Raw genomic sequence first — 18,640 nt, 5'->3', positions numbered from 1 at the left:
AATGATTTCTCAAAACAAATGATGACTGAATTTCTTTCAGTTTGTTAAGCAGGACTCTGAGAGCCGAAATTTAATGATTTCTCAAAACAAATGATGACTGAATTTCTTTCAGTTTGTTAAGCAGGACTCTGAGAGCCGAAATTTAATGATTTCTCAAAACAAATGATGACTGAATTTCTTTCAGTTTGTTAAGCAGGACTCTGAGAGCCGAAATTTGATGATTTCTCAAAACAAATGATGACTGAATTTCTTTCAGTTTGTTAAGCAGGACTCTGAGAGCGGAAATTTAATGATTTCTCAAAACAAATGATGACTGAATTTCTTTCAGTTTGTTAAGCAGGACTCTGAGAGCCGAAATTTGATGATTTCTCAAAACAAATGATGACTGAATTTCTTTCAGTTTGTTAAGCAGGACTCTGAGAGCCGAAATTTAATGATTTCTCAAAACAAATGATGCCTGAATTTCTTTCAGTTTGTTAAGCAGGACTCTGAGAGCGGAAATTTGATGATTTCTCAAAACAAATGATGACTGAATTTCTTTCAGTTTGTTAAGCAGGACTCTGAGAGCCGAAATTTAATGATTTCTCAAAACAAATGATGACTGAATTTCTTTCAGTTTGTTAAGCAGGACTCTGAGAGCGGAAATTTGATGATTTCTCAAAACAAATGATGACTGAATTTCTTTCAGTTTGTTAAGCAGGACTCTGGGGGCCGAAATTTCTCGCTCATATTTCAGTCCAACGACAGGTAGCAAAACAATAGTAAAGTAGTGGTAGCAAGGCTCTAGTTTTGTAGAGTTTAACCCTCATTTAAATTTTAGTGTCCTCCGATTTACCGCAAACCCCCATTGAACATTCACTCGATATATCGCTCGCGCCTGATATTTCCACACCAGGGGATGTCAAATGTGGCTGGTTACTAAACTACGTCTTTGAACTCGACATATCCCGAGTTCAACGTAACTTGCACAATGTTTGTTTTGTTGAACGTTGACTTTCTCAGGAAGAACAGAACTTGTATGTACTTGGATCCAGATACGGGACATTGGGAGACACGTGGAGTGAGAACGGTGAACAACAACGATAAAACCCACACTTGTGTCTCAGATCATGCTACCAGTTTCGCTATTATCCTCGTTAGAGAGCTACTTGAATTATTTTTATTTGCAACATTATAGGAATAGAATATAAATTCACATTTAATGATGTTTCTCTTAGTTTCTAGAGAAACTAGAAACCAGCATTGCCTGTAAAAGCCGCTTTTGCTGATTCAACAACCTGTATTCGCTATTCGTGTGATGCACGTGCAATAATTGCGTTGTCATGGTAATGATGGTCATTGTAACGATTGTCGCGTAATTTGCTATCTTAATACTAAAAGTGCTTTGTTTGGTTACTCATCATTGAATCGACACATCTTAATTCCTTGGCAATGGTCTAAAGCAATATAGAACTGTCAAAAAATCGTGATTAACGGCATCGCTACTTCATTAACCGGCAATTACGCTACTTTAATAACAGTCAATACCGAGTTATTACTGAAGATGGACTTCCTCCCTTTTACCTTAATAACACCGACAGGGCTCCATTATTTTAACAGGGTTTGTTACAAATTACAATGTTACTACTTTACTAGTACCGGTAATACCGTTTGTCGGTCTAGAGAGATCAGCGAAGTTTATCTCACAGCTCATTCGATCCAAACATTCTTCAAAAATCTATTCATTAATAAGCAAACAAGAATCTTTCAGAGTATTGAGGAAATAGATGAGAAACAAGTAAAAGTACAAGAGAGTTTGGGATACTTCATGTTCGCTGTCAACCTGATATTCCTCTCATTGACCTTCGGACTAGTCGCTCCCTTCAAGTAAGTTACTAGTGGTTACTAGTGGTTACTAATGGTTACTAGTGGTTACTAATGGTTACTAATGGTTACTAATGGTTACTAGTGGTTACTAATGGTTACTAGTGGTTACTAATGGTTACTAATGGTTACTAGTGGTTACTAATGGTTACTAGTGGTTACTAATGGTTACTAGTGGTTACTAATGGTTACTAGTGGTTACTAATGGTTACTAGTGGTTACTAATGGTTACTAGTGGTTACTAATGGTTACTAGTGGTTACTAATGGTTACTAGTGGTTACTAATGGTTACTAGTGGTTACTAATGGTTACTAGTGGTTACTAATGGTTACTAGTGGTTACTAATGGTTACTAGTGGTTACTAATGGTTACTAGTGGTTACTAATGGTTACTAGTGGTTACTAATGGTGACTTCAAGTAAGGGCAGCTGATTTTAGTTTTATTTAAGTCCCCAAACAAACAATTTTATTTTTAAGTTAGCGATTTGAAATTTATAGTTTGGTGGAATTAAACATCTTTATGAATTTATGAATTTACACGAGTAATTCACTTTTATGCACAGGAAACTTCGCAAGAAGATGCTGACGATGGCTCAACTCAACATCATATTTGCTTTAATACTTGGAAATGTGGGCTTCAACATTCTTTCCCTCACAACGAAAGTGAATGTGGACTATAGAAATGTAAGAATTAAAAATCAGCATTTGAACCATTTGACAACTAAAAACATTTCTCATTTAATGAGTAAAATCTCAAATATTTTGAATTTTAAAGGAGATATTTTCAGTACCCAGTTGCATCTCTGAATCGAGGCTGCGTGACGGGAGTTTTACTGGTTCAATATTTCTTCTTGTCAGCTATGTTTTGGATGAGCGCCAGCGCTTGGTCACTCTATGGAAAGGTTGGTCTCTTTCTTGATAAGAAGAATCGATATTTTAAAACTACTATGATGGCTCTGAAATAGATCTATGTCATGATTGTAACGATTATTAATCGAATAATTACTGTTTACAGCAGCATTTTTTTGAGGAAAAATTTTCCGTGTTGATTTTTTCCTGTAAAATATTACGCATTGGCATTCAGAAGATGAAGTCCATACTATAATGTTATCGCACCGCAGATAGCAGCCGCAGTGAAAAACCACGGTAAAAGTGAGAAGCACTTTGTGAGAAATCGATCGATCCTGTGCTGGGGCGGTTCTGCGCTGTGCCCTCTAGCGATCTATCTGGCCGCTTGGATCTCCAACGACAGGAAGGATGAATATAATTCACCGTACATAGGTTTAAACAATCTTTTCAAAAAACTCGTTACCATATACAAATCAGTGAGTTCTGAACATTATGACAGGCTTTAACATTCTCTGTGTGATCAAATTAACATTACTCCTTCATTAAAGTTTGTAGGATCTCTAAAAAAAATCGCACATATTCGGCAAAAATAAAGGACTTTTCAATTAGACCGATGAAACAAAAATGCTACAAAAAGTAGTAGATACTATTCATGTAAAATTAAATTGCACGTGCAACATAAACAATACCATAGCAACGACTAAACTGCTATTGCAGCCGGCTGACCTCCATATGGTATAATTTTGACCTTTTTATTTATTGGGGGCTTTATTCTTCTCTCTCGAACATTTTTGACGAAACCAGCATCTCAGATAGCTTATCGATGACCAAGAAAATTCCACGTGTAATATTGAGAAATTAGAAATACAAATCTGACAATCTCATTATCCAGGAGGAAATTTCACACAAGGGGAAAACTGTTGGGTAGAATCGCCCTGGAAATACCCCTCTTTCATGGTCCCAACATGGCTCATCCTCCTTTTCAATATCTTCTGTTTCATCCTTGTGTCACGTGTCATTGTTCATGCAGCTAAGACACCCAATAGTGAGACCCACCAACTCACGGTGAGGATCAGGAGTTTTTAGATTGCTGAGAACTTGAGAATTAAAATTGCCGCTCTTATTCCTGAATTGCATATCGGTGGATTAAGGATTTCTCCTAAAGTCTTAAGTGCCCACATGCTAACAAAGATTTTGATGCATGATAGACCGCTGAAAATATGGTTCTAAATCTTAAATTTCTTCAGAAAATCTTCAAGGGCATGATGGCCGTCAGTGCCAGTGTCGGGCTTCCATGGGTCATTGCAGCTTTCACTTTTGATCCATTTACAACTGCTGCCCAATACCTGTTCATCATTATAGTAGGCCTCCAGGTAAGAATGAATAGAAAATACATTTCAATTGGTTCAGCCTACGAAAACTCGTATCTTAGCTTCGATCAAACACGAGAGAAGCGAAATGAAAAATCTCATTTCTCTTAGCAGTAGGAATAACATTACTTGTTGCATGAAAAGCACTAACTAATAGACCTCCCCCTAGGGTCCCCTCTTCTTTGCCAGTATGATATGTCTCCAGGACGACATCAGAGAACATACCATTGACTTAGTTGGATTAAGGAGGTTCTTCAAAGAGAAGAACAAAAGACATGGACAGGTCAGGAACTGTAATGAATTCTATATTTGTTCACGTGTTCGCTGATATGATATAATATAGTAACTAAAGATTCTAGTTCTATTCTGCACTTTTTACCTTAAAGAAAATACCAAACTTGACGACCCGCGTTACTGATTTATTTCTTATTTGCAGGAAAGTACGACCGAAAATACAACATTTGGCGTGTCAAAAGTAGAACCTGAACCAAAGCGTAAAATCAAATCTGAAGAGGGAAATAGACAGAGGCGAGTCAGTGCTTTGGAGAATGTATACAACGCCATAGAAAAAGCTGCAGGACCCTGTTTAAGGTAAATAACTGTTCATGTAAAATCCGGATTGGAATGTTATTTATGAGTCGCATAGTTGAAATGTTTTCTTGGATAAATTTCTATTGATTCCGTTTTGATAACTGTTCATTAGCAGTAGTGATGGTAAACTATTTACATTATCAAGGATCATAAAAACATGAATCACTATCATACACTTAACAATTCCTATCTCTCTAGCTCACTCAAGTTCGAGTATTTTAATCACAAAAGTGCAGTACCGATGCCAGGTAGAGCTCTACTACAAGGAGGGTTTGATAATTGTCATAATCAAGAATCAGAACATCACTCATCTGCAAACTCCTCACCACAACATTCCAATTATCACAGCTTGCCCAAGTTAATACCTACTCAGTCAGTAGACTGTAGCCAGTAGACTGTAGTCAGTAGACTGTAGCCAGTAGACTGTAGCCAGTAGACTGTAGCCAGTAGACTGTAGCCAGTAGACTGTAGCCAGTAGACTGTAGTCAGTAGACTGTAGTCAGTAGACTGTAGCCAGTAGACTGTAGCCAGTAGACTGTAGCCAGTAGACTGTAGCCAGTAGACTGTAGCCAGTAGACTGTAGCCAGTAGACTGTAGCCAGTAGACTGTAGCCAGTAGACTGTAGCCAGTAGACTGTAGCCAGTAGACTGTAGCCAGTAGACTGTAGCCAGTAGACTGTAGCCAGTAGACTGTAGCCAGTAGACTGTAGTCAGTAGACTGTAGTCAGTAGACTGTAGTCAGTAGACTGTAGTCAGTAGACTGTAGTCAGTAGACTGTAGCCAGTAGACTGTAGTCAGTAGACTGTAGTCAGTAGACTGTAGTCAGTAGACTGTAGTCAGTAGACTGTAGTCAGTAGACTGTAGTCAGTAGACTGTAGTCAGTAGACTGTAGTCAGTAGACTGTAGTCAGTAGACTGTAGCCAGTAGACTGTAGCCAGTAGACTGTAGCCAGTAGACTGTAGCCAGTAGACTGTAGTCAGTAGACTGTAGTCAGTAGACTGTAGCCAGTAGACTGTAGCCAGTAGACTGTAGTCAGTAGACTGTAGTCAGTAGACTGTAGTCAGTAGACTGTAGTCAGTAGACTGTAGTCAGTAGACTGTAGTCAGTAGACTGTAGTCAGTAGACTGTAGTCAGTAGACTGTAGTCAGTAGACTGTAGCCAGTAGACTGTAGCCAGTAGACTGTAGTCAGTAGACTGTAGTCAGTAGACTGTAGTCAGTAGACTGTAGTCAGTAGACTGTAGTCAGTAGACTGTAGTCAGTAGACTGTAGTCAGTAGACTGTAGTCAGTAGACTGTAGTCAGTAGACTGTAGTCAGTAGACTGTAGTCAGTAGACTGTAGTCAGTAGACTGTAGTCAGTAGACTGTAGTCAGTAGACTGTAGTCAGTAGACTGTAGTCAGTAGACTGTAGTCAGTAGACTGTAGCCAGTAGACTGTAGTCAGTAGACTGTAGTCAGTAGACTGTAGTCAGTAGACTGTAGTCAGTAGACTGTAGTCAGTAGACTGTAGTCAGTAGACTGTAGTCAGTAGACTGTAGTCAGTAGACTGTAGTCAGTAGACTGTAGTCAGTAGACTGTAGTCAGTAGACTGTAGCCAGTAGACTGTAGTCAGTAGACTGTAGTCAGTAGACTGTAGCCAGTAGACTGTAGCCAGTAGACTGTAGTCAGTAGACTGTAGTCAGTAGACTGTAGTCAGTAGACTGTAGTCAGTAGACTGTAGTCAGTAGACTGTAGTCAGTAGACTGTAGCCAGTAGACTGTAGCCAGTAGACTGTAGTCAGTAGACTGTAGCCAGTAGACTGTAGTCAGTAGACTGTAGTCAGTAGACTGTAGTCAGTAGACTGTAGCCAGTAGACTGTAGCCAGTAGACTGTAGTCAGTAGACTGTAGTCAGTAGACTGTAGTCAGTAGACTGTAGTCAGTAGACTGATGATATATTTACTATCATTCCATATCTTTTATCAAAATAACTCCTTCATCTTTCAAATAATTACAAAAATGTCGCTGGAGCAGGAATAAAACTTCAGGTTTTTTAGCTTAATGTTGTAATAGATAGTTTGATCCCTCGCAGAATTCATACTCACATTGTATGTAATATTATTAAATCTAATAAACATCATGACGTTTTCAGAGATAAAACAGAAACAGATGATACCAAAGATACCACTGAAGGGATGCCAGAAATGACAGGGAAAGAGAAAACGAGTCAACCTAAAATGGATCATGACGTAAACCACACGCAAGAAAATGCAGCGTCTGATAGAAAAGAGGTTAATGAGGGCTACAACGAGAATTTTGAGAATTCTACAGCAACGTACAGTGGTGAGGAAGTGGAGAACGATGGTAAAACAAATGAAGAGTGTAAGAACGATAATGTTCGAGATGAAGTTGAGCGAGACAACGAAGATGGAAAGGAAAAAGAAGCTGGTCAGTTGGAATCTGAGGATGAAACAACAGACGAAAAAGTGAATATAAATGTTGGAAAGACAGAGATCATTTATCAAAATATGGGGGAACCTGAACAAAGCAGTGAGGACATGACCATTGACCCATCACTTGTGAAAAGCGCGTATGCGAATTTTTAGTGTCTACTGTCTAAAAATTACCGCCTGAATCAAAAGAAGAGTGTTGGAATGGTTAACAGATTAAAAAAAACTTCAAGTCAAACGCTATTAAAATTTTCAGATGTTTTGTATGTTTATACTTCAATTCTTTTTCATCACAGTACTTCTGTTTTGACCTTTTAACTTTTCCCATTTTAAGTCGCATGTTTTGTACAGTAATTTTGTGTAGATATAAGGATATATATATACAGTAGTGTACAATGATTAGTATTATATTATATTTTAATTGTTTAGTTGAGAAAACAGAATATTTTATTTGTTTTATGATGGAAATTATTTTTAAGTTACCTATTAATGCTTTTCAAACATAGTTACAACGAATTCTTCATGTAGTGCATCCTGCAATGAAACATCTTGCAGTCTGTACAATGTACATGCCCATTACTTTTAAGTTATTGACACTGGTGAACGTTTTTCTCCTAAACATCAAATAAAGATATATAAATCTACCGCGTGGAAAATCTGCAGATCGCTGATGAAATTAACATAATACAATGGCTCCACTTAACAATGTTAAGTGGAGACATTGTATGTTGTCAGAAAAAGTACAAACGAACAAAAACACACCGTCAAACCTGTTCAACAAGAGAATACATGTCCTTGATGGCCACGTGTCATGACGTCATACAAAACCATGCTGTCAAACCTGTTCAACAAGAGAATACATATCCTTGATGGGGAGGGACACGTCGTACTTGTAGTTGAAGCCCACCGCTTTAAGAGCAGGGGCAATGTTCTCTCGGAGTGACATCATATGTTTGGCTTGGTCCCTACTTGCAGCTGAAATCATCATAGAAAGTTCAGACGTTAAACCAACGAAAATGGTTTGAAACTCCATTCATCTTGGAGTCTATGGCTTTAAGGGGCAGGGGGTCCTCAGGGAAATTTTCTCAAAATCGACTTTTTAGTTGTTTCTGATAGAGGGGAGTGATATCTATCAGATGCTTTTGACCCCCCCCCCCCGTCCCCTTAATCTTTGAAGACAAGCCATTAAAATGAAAAGTAACGAAAAGAAGTGAAGAGAAGAGTCGTTATTTAAGATAACCGCTGCAATTTAACGTACCCATAACACCATCAGTGGCACACCCTGCATCAAATACCCTTTCTATACAAGTCTCCAACTTCTCCATATCATGCTCCTGGTTCATTCCTGAAGTCTCCACCTGGGGTTGAGATAAGAGGTGAAATTAAAGATTATCGTTATCTGAAACTATCAAACTACTATTATAGCTGTCTTGCTGCTCTACGCGAATTGACAACTTAAGGTAAGCAAATAAAAACAGTGTTCAACCGTCGACGGTCACAAGACAACTCACAAGGTAGTAGAAAGGGTGGCTATCCTCAAGAGGGCTGGCTAAACCAAGAATATTGTTAACAGATGTCATACACAGTGAGTCCATAAACTCACAGGCTGATACAATCTCCCCTAGACACTGTCTTGATAATCTGAGGTTCATATTGGTCACGTGGACACGTGGACACATATTTTATAAAAGAAGTTCAGAAAAAAATGACCTTTTACTAATCAAAAACTTCCAAAAGGTGCACTAATTCCGTTCACCGTTTTACGGAAAAGTCTCAGAAAACAAGCCGATGATAATGGTACCTGTAACACTTGATGACGTCATCAAAGGAGTCGCACCCGAAGAGAGCCATGTTAACACTAACAGGAGTCTGGGGCAGGAGGAGTGACACGTCTGTTATGACACCCAGAGTCCCTTCACTGCCTATAAACAGCTGCTTTATATCGTACCCCGTGTTATCCTGCGGAAATGTTGCGAATATAATTTACAATTTATATTATAAAGATGGGAACCGTACTGGTTAACGCCAGCGGCGGAGAGACACAACATAATCGCCCCATCCGTATGTTTACCTCAGCTGCAGGACGATCCCTGTTTGCTACACTCCTCATCAGCTTCGCCACTTTAACATACGTGGCCTCGTTCTTGTGATGACCAGACGAACATCCCAGTCAAACGGGAGCAACTGGGTACCGATTGTCTACGGTACAGGCAATAGAATTCTGCGCTATATTCAGAGACTAAGGTTAAAACCGGAATTCTAGATGGCAGTCATTAGCAAACGTATACAAACTATTATTGTTTGAGCAGAAAAATGGCCGCACTATGGACTCGGATTTGTTATCAGTCCCCCATTTATTGACTAATGTGGTATGCTGGAACAGATCATGATCGAGTAAGCTAATTTGGACCAAGAACTCCCAACAAAATCTGAAAATTTTATCAAATGTAGGGTGGGGGGGTCCATGTATGAGGCCACCCAAGAAACTTGCAGCAAAATGAACCAACAACTGTTGATTAATTTTTAACGGCCAAGTTAGGAACGCACTAAACGTCCCCTGCTAATGTTGAGATATTTGTTGTTGGGAGATTTAATTCAAAGTTGGGAAAAATGACTCTTCAGAAAGGACTTTTGTTTGTCGTTTCATGGGTAAACATGTATGGGTTTTGCGCAACGATATGGAGAAAACTTGTTAGACTTGTTATCAAATTTGACCTCTTGTCCTCCAACAACTGGGTTTTAATCATCCTGCTCGACATACGACCGACCTACACTGGCTGGAGGAAGGACTGGAGTGCCGGGCGAAATTCGAAAAAAGACGAACCCGGTCAAATTCTCGATCGAAATCAGATCCTGTGTCGAAAGTAGTCGAAGCCAATGCTACAAGATTCTAGATCCTTATGCATGCACTCTTGACCATACCACTGATCACAGATTTGTTGTCACAAGAGTAAACTTTAAGACATCTGTCTTTGCTATAAACGCAACTCCAAGTCATCTTAAAGAATCAACACCTCGAACTCACCTCGAACCCCACCATTCAGGTGAAATATCTCAATCCTAGATGAAATAACTTAAGTCTAACACTGTTCTGTCTCTGGGATCCAAATTCAGACATGAATTTGCATACCTTGAGTCCCATACAGGATGCTGCAAAATCGTCAATTGGTTGTCCATCAGACACAGAAACGTAATCGCAGCGACGAGTGATGCGGTAAAAACTTATCTAGCCAGCGTTACTTGTTGAGAACAGCAACTTAATGAATAACCATTTTTAAGACAGAACCTCACTTAGATCATCTATAAACTCTGCCTCACCACTCAGATCAACAACATTCTAACATACGATCACTGCTGCGATTCTATACTGTATACCATCAGTTTTCCAACACCAACAACATAGAGTAAGAAAAAAGTTTATGAAGCTGAACGAACCCTGAACGTACCTAAAAGTAAAGCCCCTTCTGAGTATTGTGTTCATGATGAGCAAGGTGCAAAATTGCAACAGACACTGTCAAAGCCTGCCGTAGTTGCTAAGTACCTTGAGCAACAACATACTCGTGATGAAGCACCTTTAAGAACCTTTTGTAGAACCTCCTCGCCCACTAGATAATCCAACACTAGTGAAGAAATCGATCAGCTGCTAGAAGTCTCAAAAAAAAGTCGATCTAACGGCCCAGATGTATTCCTCATGAGCTACTCAAGTATTCTACTGATCAGTACACAGACGATTTGCAGACATTTATCAATATAAGCTCGAGACCAATTCCACCTTGACCCCATTGACAGGCAAAACATTACCCCCTTACAGAAGCCAAATAAGCCCATGGTCCTAGTGGAAGTCTCACGACCCCTCACTCTCTCAAATCTGTTAAAAGATTCTTTCAATGTCAACCTTGAAGCGACTAGAGAATAAAGTCAATGCCTCACTGGTCCATGGCAAAGTGCTTACAAGCAGGGTAGATCATGTGGCTGACATATGAAAGGTGCCTAGCGTGTGAATGATAATATCATTGTCCAGAGGAAGAGGTGGGAAACCAGTCGTATGGGGAGCGAGCATGTCCCTAGTGCCTTTGACACTATACGACGACCTACCATCCTCTAATCCTACTTGATGAGAGTGGCTGTGATGATGACCGAAGTCCGTTTGGTAAGACTTTGCTTACCAACACCAAGCTCAAAGACAACATCAACGGTACACTGTCTGCTGAATTCCAGAGTTTTCTCGTGACTTTCCAAGTTACTGTCTTGTCTGGATGCTTGTTTCACACTTGTCTTAGGCGGTGCCTTGCGTGACCTGCCGTACAGGCTGAAACTGCAACGAATAGGCCTAACCCACCTATCACCGATATTGGTCTTCCACGTGACAGTGAGTATGCCGATGATATCGACTTCAATGATGACGATGAAGACAATTGAGGGACTGTTGCCTATTGCAACAGAAGTCCTTAAAGATTGGGAATCTCTTCCGTTAACTGAAGACAAAACCTGAATTTCACCATTTGGTACTTAGCTGAAACGGGAGCTTAAAGACGATCAAGGTAAGCCAATTGGCAGGAACGAGCTCTGGAAAAGATTATCACGCTTGGCTCCATGCTTGTAGAAAGGAGGACATCTCTAGAAGATATGTTCCTGTGATAAGCCGCGTTTAACAAATACAAGAAAGCTTGGAACCATAAGATCCTCTGAGCAAGAGGCTTCCGTGTATGAGGCTCCAGAATTATCCGTTTAATGTACAATATCATCTTGCTGGGCTCCCCTAAATCAGTTATTTGACAATCCCAAAGAAAATTGCTCACAACGTCATCAGCGATCAATTTTTGAATTACAAATAACCCTCAACACATCTCCAACAAGAACTTGATAAACGCTGCAATAGTGAACATTGTCCCAGCTAAAAGGTGGCTCGTAGTCGGTGGATGCTGCTCGGTACATGTACTGCTGTGGCCTTACAGATGGCCCAGCCTATTCGTCTCTTGTTATTGCTGTCAACACCTCCCCCACCTTACAGCTTCAGGCGGCGTGGAAGACCGCAGTCCAAACCTTTTCTCACTGATTCTACAACGAACCTAGTGCCGAAAATATCGTTAAATAATTTATGTGATTTGGACTATACAATAACGTAATTGCCAGAATAGAGTAAAATGAAGAAGTATGCAATAGGCATACTTGTTGTTTGAGACAGATTAGGGGACAGAAATGTTTACTTTGTTTTACTACTGTTTTTCTTAGAGCTTTTTGTCTTATCATATATATATTATATAATTAAAACATCAATTATAATTTATATATAATATAAAATTATATTATATAATAAAATATTAGGGGAAGGAGGGGGCCAAAAGTCCAGTTAACTAGTTGGCCTTATACCTAACTTTCACTCTTCATATCTCGGTCATCTTTGCATCCTGAGGAGCTATAGTCTCCATTTATACAATCGTAATTTTAAATGGCCAAACACAAAACAATACGATTTGGCTCGATAGTGATTATCAAATCATAAACATAAAAGCGAAAATTGAACCTTCATTCGAAAAGGTGAAAATGTCGAATAAAAATTATATTGTTTTTTTTTCCCCCCCCCCTTTTTTAAATTAATTGATAATACAGAAAGATTATCTCATCGTCGGGCACTCAGTTACTGAGCTATAAAGGCCATTGTACAATTTTGCCCCCCACCACCTATCGCGGCCTAATGTATGTGTAGTGATACCACACCCTTCTGTCACTACCTCTCGAAGCTATGTGGTAGTATTGTGAACTTGGAAGCATGGATTATATGAGTAACGTGTCCCTTACCATTGACCAGCCGCCAAAGTTTTTATCCGTTCAAATTTCAGCCCACAATTAAAACCGAATGAACTAATAATAATGAAACAGCTTGCCGCTGGACTGTTGAGACACAAAATAAATTGTAAAATGGCCCCGCAGCTTCAAAATGAATAACTTCAAAATTTAAAATTTAAGTCAAGTAAATGGCTTAAACTAACTTGTTACACGATCACATTAGTTTGCAGGGCGGATCAGTAATAGTCCTTTAAATAACGAACGCTTAACTCAGGAACCACAAGACATGAAGATACAGCTACTGTAAACGATCGCTCTAGCCACACTGAACCCCGTAGGAGCCCTCCAGTCCTCCGATAAGCTCCTTCAACTGTTCTCACAGTCCAGAGGGAATTAACGCAGGACTAACACTTCCCAGGAATGGGTAGGATCCCTAAATACTAATCTCGGAAACATGTGAGAGACATTGTGGAGACCACACGAGCGATCTAGGAATGGAAGGCTGGGATTAACCTTCATCCTCAGATCCAACCTTGAGGAGGAAGAGCACAGTATCTTGGACTGAACATGTCCTGCCCCACTCTGCCGGAACTCCTTCTTCCCCTCTCCTCATTTTCCACTTGCTGTTATTCCCTGACAGAGGGAGAAGGGACGGTTACCCCGAGAAGAGCCCGGGCCAGTGTGGGTCCATTTTGGACCATCATTGTGGTGGGGTATTCTGAGGGAGTCCACCAGAACAAGACGGGTGAAACCAGGTGAAGTTTCGCGGAACAGAACAGCTTTACTGTGGTGTACGAGGGAAAAGAGAGACACGGGTGTCAGGTTGGCTGATGTCCAAGGGTTCAAGTACATGCACCCAGCTCAAAGACGTCATCGCCCCCTCTATGGGGTAAAGTACAGGGCCAAGGATGGTGCCTGCTATACAACAAATTGCTATCGACTTTCCAGAGAAAAGTGTCTGGGTTTTTACGAAGTACCAAAAAACGAAGAGGGGCAATGTTAGTGCACCTGAGCCTTGTGAGTCCAATCGCTGTGGCTTTCGAGTGACTAGCAAGATGAAGCAGTACAAGAGGGGGGTACTGAAGGACAACGACCTGCAAGGATGGCCCAAATCACGCTGTCACCCATGGGTGGAACAACGCTGAATCCCTACGCTATAAAAAACAGGTTGGCTGGAGTAACACTGGGTTGACGGAGGTTTACTTTCACATGTCCCGTACACCATCACAACTGCAACCTCCTACGCGACCTCCTCCCCTTCTGGAACTTTCCAACGGAAAACCGCATTCCTAAACCCAGCCTAACCGAACTCTCTCCCAACCTACTGAACCACCATACAGACCCGCCTTTTAGTGAGGGATGCGTGCCGGAGCATGCAGGAGGCAGCCATTTTACTTGTGGCAGTGTTCCACTCACAAGCACCTACCTGCGGAATAATGCAAAGTTTTTCTAATTTATTGGATATTTCACTTGATAATATTAATGAATAATATTAAGAATATTTAAGTTCAATAAGTATAGAAGTTGTTTTTATTCATAACTAGAGAGCCCGTGGGTCACAGGGAACGAGAGATAAGAAAATACGTTCACACAACGAAAAAAGACAACAAAACCGGATCAAATGTCCACTCCAAAATCTTTGCACGTGCCGCGTTTCCACCCGTCCCCTTACTATTGCAACATTTCTAATCTGCACTGGGCGGTCATACTTGCAGAAAGAAAAATTTTCGAATCGTAGTAGCATACTTACGAAAGAATCAATAACGTCCAAATATTCTCTATAATACCTGAATTTCTGCAGCTATTAAAACTCAATCCAATCTTTGAAACTTTCAAATCCTCTCTTGCTAAATTGTCGAAAGGCTTCCCGGAAAACCCCCCCACAAAAGGGTATACCGCCATCACAAATAACTTTCTTCTGAAATGGACTCTATACAAGAACTAAGCTAGGAGTGATTGGAGGAACGTACTTGTGTGCCAGAAGCGAACCTATATTAAGTAACATAAATTATTCCATAAACCATTGCGATATCAGCCCTATTATTTTGGAGACTTATCGTGTCTGTGCTACCGGTGCTGACCCTCGCGGTCTCTTTACAACTTAAATTTTGCAACATTAAGAATTCCAATGTCGCCCGATATCTAATTTTTCAAGTACTATAAACTATTATACCTACAACGGTCCGATTTCTTATGGTTACTCCATGATATTTTGCAGACTGAGACAACGATACCAGAGGCCGGCCAACTTGCCAAAGAAAAAATCTAGGAATCCTTCATCCGGACCCATTAGAACAGGCAAAATCTTCCTGAAGGTTTGCTGCATTATCGGCCAGGTTGGAAAAACGCAATGGAAAACGGCAAAAAAGGCAACTTTTGCCATTTTCTTAAAAAACGTCCAAAACGTTCTCTCCGAACCCAAATCGAACCTACTCACGTGAGAATTTAGATAATTATGTAATCAAGTTTATTTTTCTTTATTTAATTAGTTGTGCAACCGGCCAACATTAAGCAACTTATATTGCGTACCATTTATTATCCATAGAATATCAAAAAAATGTCCATTGTATTTTGCATGGCTGAAATGTAACGCTTGATTTATATATATGAATAAATAATAATAAATTAATTTTTAAAAAAAAAAATGTCCAAAAATGGTATTTTCCATTCCAATCCCCAACGTTTAATGTTTATATAAAGGCGCTCGCTCTTTAACATCGTAGTATTAATGGATAATAACGCAAATTCACCTGACATCTGCTTATTTTAGAATTCTTGAAGGTGGGACCGAAATTTGGATATGCTTCGTCCCATCTTTCTGTCATTTTCTGTCACCTATTCCCCGCAATATTGCGTTCAAGTTAATTACTATACACCACCCAGGTGCAGCAGCCAAGCTGCAAATTGCTGGTGATACACACTCTGCTCGTAAGGACTAACCCCCTGCAGCTAGTAAACTAGTAAAGTGCCCTGTCACAGAGTGGCTTAGGGTTAAATGAATTGGAGATAAGTACCAACACCCGGTAGATGTTTTAGCTCGTTTTCGAAATACCGTGTATTAATGAATTATGTTTTGAAATCCACCGCAAAAGATACTGACAACACACGAGAACCTCCACAAAAGATCCTTGAGCAAACACGAGAACCATCACAGTCCCCAAGATACTGACAAATCACGGAAGCACCCTCCACAAAGATACTGGAGTCAAATCACGCGAACCTCCAACAAAGATACTGAGCAAATCACGGAGAACGCTTACCACAAAGATACTGAGCAAATCACGGAGAACCTCCACAAAGAACTGAGCAATCCCGGAGAACCTCCACAAAGATACTGAGCAAATCACGGAGACCCTCCCACAAAGATACGGAACAAACCCACGGAGAAAACCTCCGCAAAGATACTGAGCAAATCACGGAGAACCTCACAAAGATACTGAGGCAAAATCCGAGAACTCCCGCAAAGAAACTGCGCAAATCACGGAGAAACCGTCCACAACGATACTGAGCAAATCAACGGAGAACCTCACATAAGAACTGAGCCAATCACGAGTACCTCCACAAGATACTGAGCAAAACCGGGAGAACCTCCACAAAGATACTAAGCAAATCCACGTAGAACCCTCCCACAAAGATACCCTGCGCAAATCACGGATAACCTCCACATCCACAAAGATCATGAGCAAATCACGGAGAACCTCCACAAAGATACTGACAAATCACGGGAGAACCTCCACAAAGATACTGAGACTCACGGAGAACCTCCACAAAGGATACTGTGCAAATCACGGAGAACCTCCACAAAGAAACTGAGCAAATCACGGAGAACCCCACCAAGATACTGAGCAGAATCACGAGAACCTCCACAAAGAATACTGATAAATCCGGAGAACCTCCACAAGATACTGAAGGCACATCACGGAGAACCCTCCACAAAGATACTGAGCAAAAACACGATAACCTCCACAAAGATACTGCGCAAATCACGGAGAACCTCCACAAAGAAACTTAGCAAATCCCGGAGAACCTCCACAAAGATACTGATGGCAATCACGGAGAACCCTCCACAAAGAATACTGAGCAAATCACGAGAACCTCCACAAAGATACTGCGCACATCAACGGAGAACCTCCACAAAGATACTGAGCAAATCACGGAGAACCTCCACAAAGTCTGAGCAAATCACGGAGAACCTCCACATAGATCTGAGTCAAAAAAAAACACGGAGAACCTACCCAACGATACAGAGCAAACCAACGGGAACCTCCACAAAGAAACTGATCAAATCACGGAGAACCTCCACAAAGATACTGAGCAAAACCACGAGAACCCACTAAAGATACTGGCGCAAATCACGGAAGAACGCCCAAAGATACGAGCAAATCACGAGTAACCTCCCAAGATACTGAGCAAATCACGGAGAACCTCCACAAAGATAAATGAGCAAATCACGAGAACCTCCACAAAGATACTAAGCAAATCACGGATAACCTCCACAAAGATCCTTGCGCAAAATACAGGAGAACCTCCACAGTCCCACAAAGATACTGAGCAATCACGAAAAACCTCCACAAAGATACTGAGCAATCACGGAGAACTCCACAAAGATACTGCGTCAAATCACGAGAACCTCCACAAAGTATACTGACAAATCACAGAGAACCTCCACAAAGAAACTGAGCAAAACACGGAGAACCTCCACAAAGATACAGAGCAAATCCACGGAGAACCTCCACAAAGATACAGAGCAAATCCACGCGAACCTCCACAAAGATACTGAGCAAATCACGGAGAACCTCACACAAAGATACAGCGCCGAATCACGGAGAACGCAATAAGAGACTAAGCAAATAGTGGACGGGCCTTATTCTGAGTCTTGAACAGGAGATTGCCAGAACCAACACAATTTACCGATAATTTTGATGTATATATGAGTTATTGAAAGTACACAGAAATACGTTTCATGAATTTGGCTGTTTCCGGGCCATATTTTCAATTGAAAATTACTTCTTTAATTAAAAGCCTTTAAGAAAGAAGTGAACATTATTTATTGCATAAGAATTCTAGTGTTAATTTTGAATCCCCAAGATTCCTAGAAGCAACACTCACAACCGAAGAATTTTGAATGTCACAAATACATAGGTTATTAACCAATAACCAAGTCTAGGCTATTAATGTAATACTGCAAAAACGTATAACGTTAATATACTTTAAAACCAAGCGCGAATTGCTAGGTGATAACACACACTTAGGGCTCGTAGACTAACCCCCTAGCGCTAGTAATACCATAAAGTGCCGTGGCACAGAGTGGGCTTAATAGTAGTATCATACATCAGGTTCATCTCACCACGGGAGTAATCCTGTTATAAGACGAAAAGCCGGACATGTTTTGAGTATACGAGTTTGTGATGTTATTTGGGTTTATTGTGGGGTCTATAGATCAAACAAAATTTGGGTAGCAAAAAGGTTCTGTTTCCACCCGGTCTGTGGGCCCACGCCTTTAATATGATCGGTTGGGGAAAATCTTACTTTTCCTAATATAAATTCCTATTTGCTCAATCAAAGCAAGTAGGGTATCAAACCTAATGTTTTTTTTGTACCCAAGAAATCGATGATGGTTACATCTATTTGACTTTCAGACCATTCCCATAAAATCTAACCCACGGCCCATATTTTACAATTAGAGCGTCACAAATTCCCAAAATTGTAAGCAATTTTTTTTGGGCAAGTTGGGTGTTGAGACCTATGTATTTTGAC

At 40.4% G+C, this 18,640-nt stretch overlaps 2 protein-coding genes across 4 annotated transcripts in view; one reads left to right on the top strand and one right to left on the bottom strand.

Annotated features, from left to right (window-relative positions):
* LOC134817472 (uncharacterized) overlaps window positions 1-18,640 on the bottom strand; it is a 62,960-nt gene that overhangs the window by 19,593 nt on the left and 24,727 nt on the right. The window contains exons 4-7 of the mRNA XM_063826612.1: window positions 8,898-9,055; window positions 8,608-8,737; window positions 8,355-8,454; window positions 7,938-8,071 (exon numbers count right to left, since the gene is read on the bottom strand). Coding sequence (XP_063682682.1) covers window positions 7,938-8,071; window positions 8,355-8,454; window positions 8,608-8,737; window positions 8,898-9,055 — 522 coding nt within the window. The remainder of the gene's footprint in view (window positions 1-7,937; window positions 8,072-8,354; window positions 8,455-8,607; window positions 8,738-8,897; window positions 9,056-18,640) is intronic.
* LOC134817333 (uncharacterized) lies at window positions 1,384-7,474 on the top strand. Of its 3 annotated transcripts, none has more exons than XM_063826468.1 (11): window positions 1,384-1,600; window positions 1,751-1,866; window positions 2,426-2,546; window positions 2,651-2,764; window positions 2,984-3,143; window positions 3,604-3,776; window positions 3,959-4,084; window positions 4,251-4,364; window positions 4,518-4,672; window positions 4,871-4,942; window positions 6,799-7,474. In XM_063826468.1, exons 1-11 carry the CDS (start codon window positions 1,544-1,546, stop codon window positions 7,250-7,252), a joined length of 1,662 nt encoding a protein of 553 aa, XP_063682538.1. In that variant the 5' UTR covers window positions 1,384-1,543; the 3' UTR covers window positions 7,253-7,474. The 3 variants fall into 3 exon arrangements, with proteins under 3 accessions (XP_063682538.1, XP_063682537.1, XP_063682539.1); XM_063826467.1 differs by having other exon boundaries at window positions 4,871-5,029; XM_063826469.1 differs by lacking the exon at window positions 4,871-4,942.

This window comes from Bolinopsis microptera, chromosome 6 (assembly GCF_026151205.1).
Source record: "Bolinopsis microptera isolate Bmic1 chromosome 6, MBARI_Bmic_1.0, whole genome shotgun sequence".
NCBI lineage: Eukaryota > Metazoa > Ctenophora > Tentaculata > Lobata > Bolinopsidae > Bolinopsis > Bolinopsis microptera.
Note: the sequence above shows the minus strand (reverse complement) of the source record. Positions and strands in the feature narration are given on the sequence as shown.

Coding starts and splice junctions, on each gene's coding strand:
- LOC134817333 (XM_063826467.1), top strand. CDS start 1,544: ATGGACTTCCTCCCTTTTACCTTAATAACACCGACAGGGCTCCATTAT. Junction 1,867..2,425: donor GGACTAGTCGCTCCCTTCAA/GTAAGTTACTAG, acceptor TTTTATGCACAG/GAAACTTCGCAAGAAGATGC. Junction 5,030..6,798: donor AATTATCACAGCTTGCCCAA/GTTAATACCTAC, acceptor TGACGTTTTCAG/AGATAAAACAGAAACAGATG.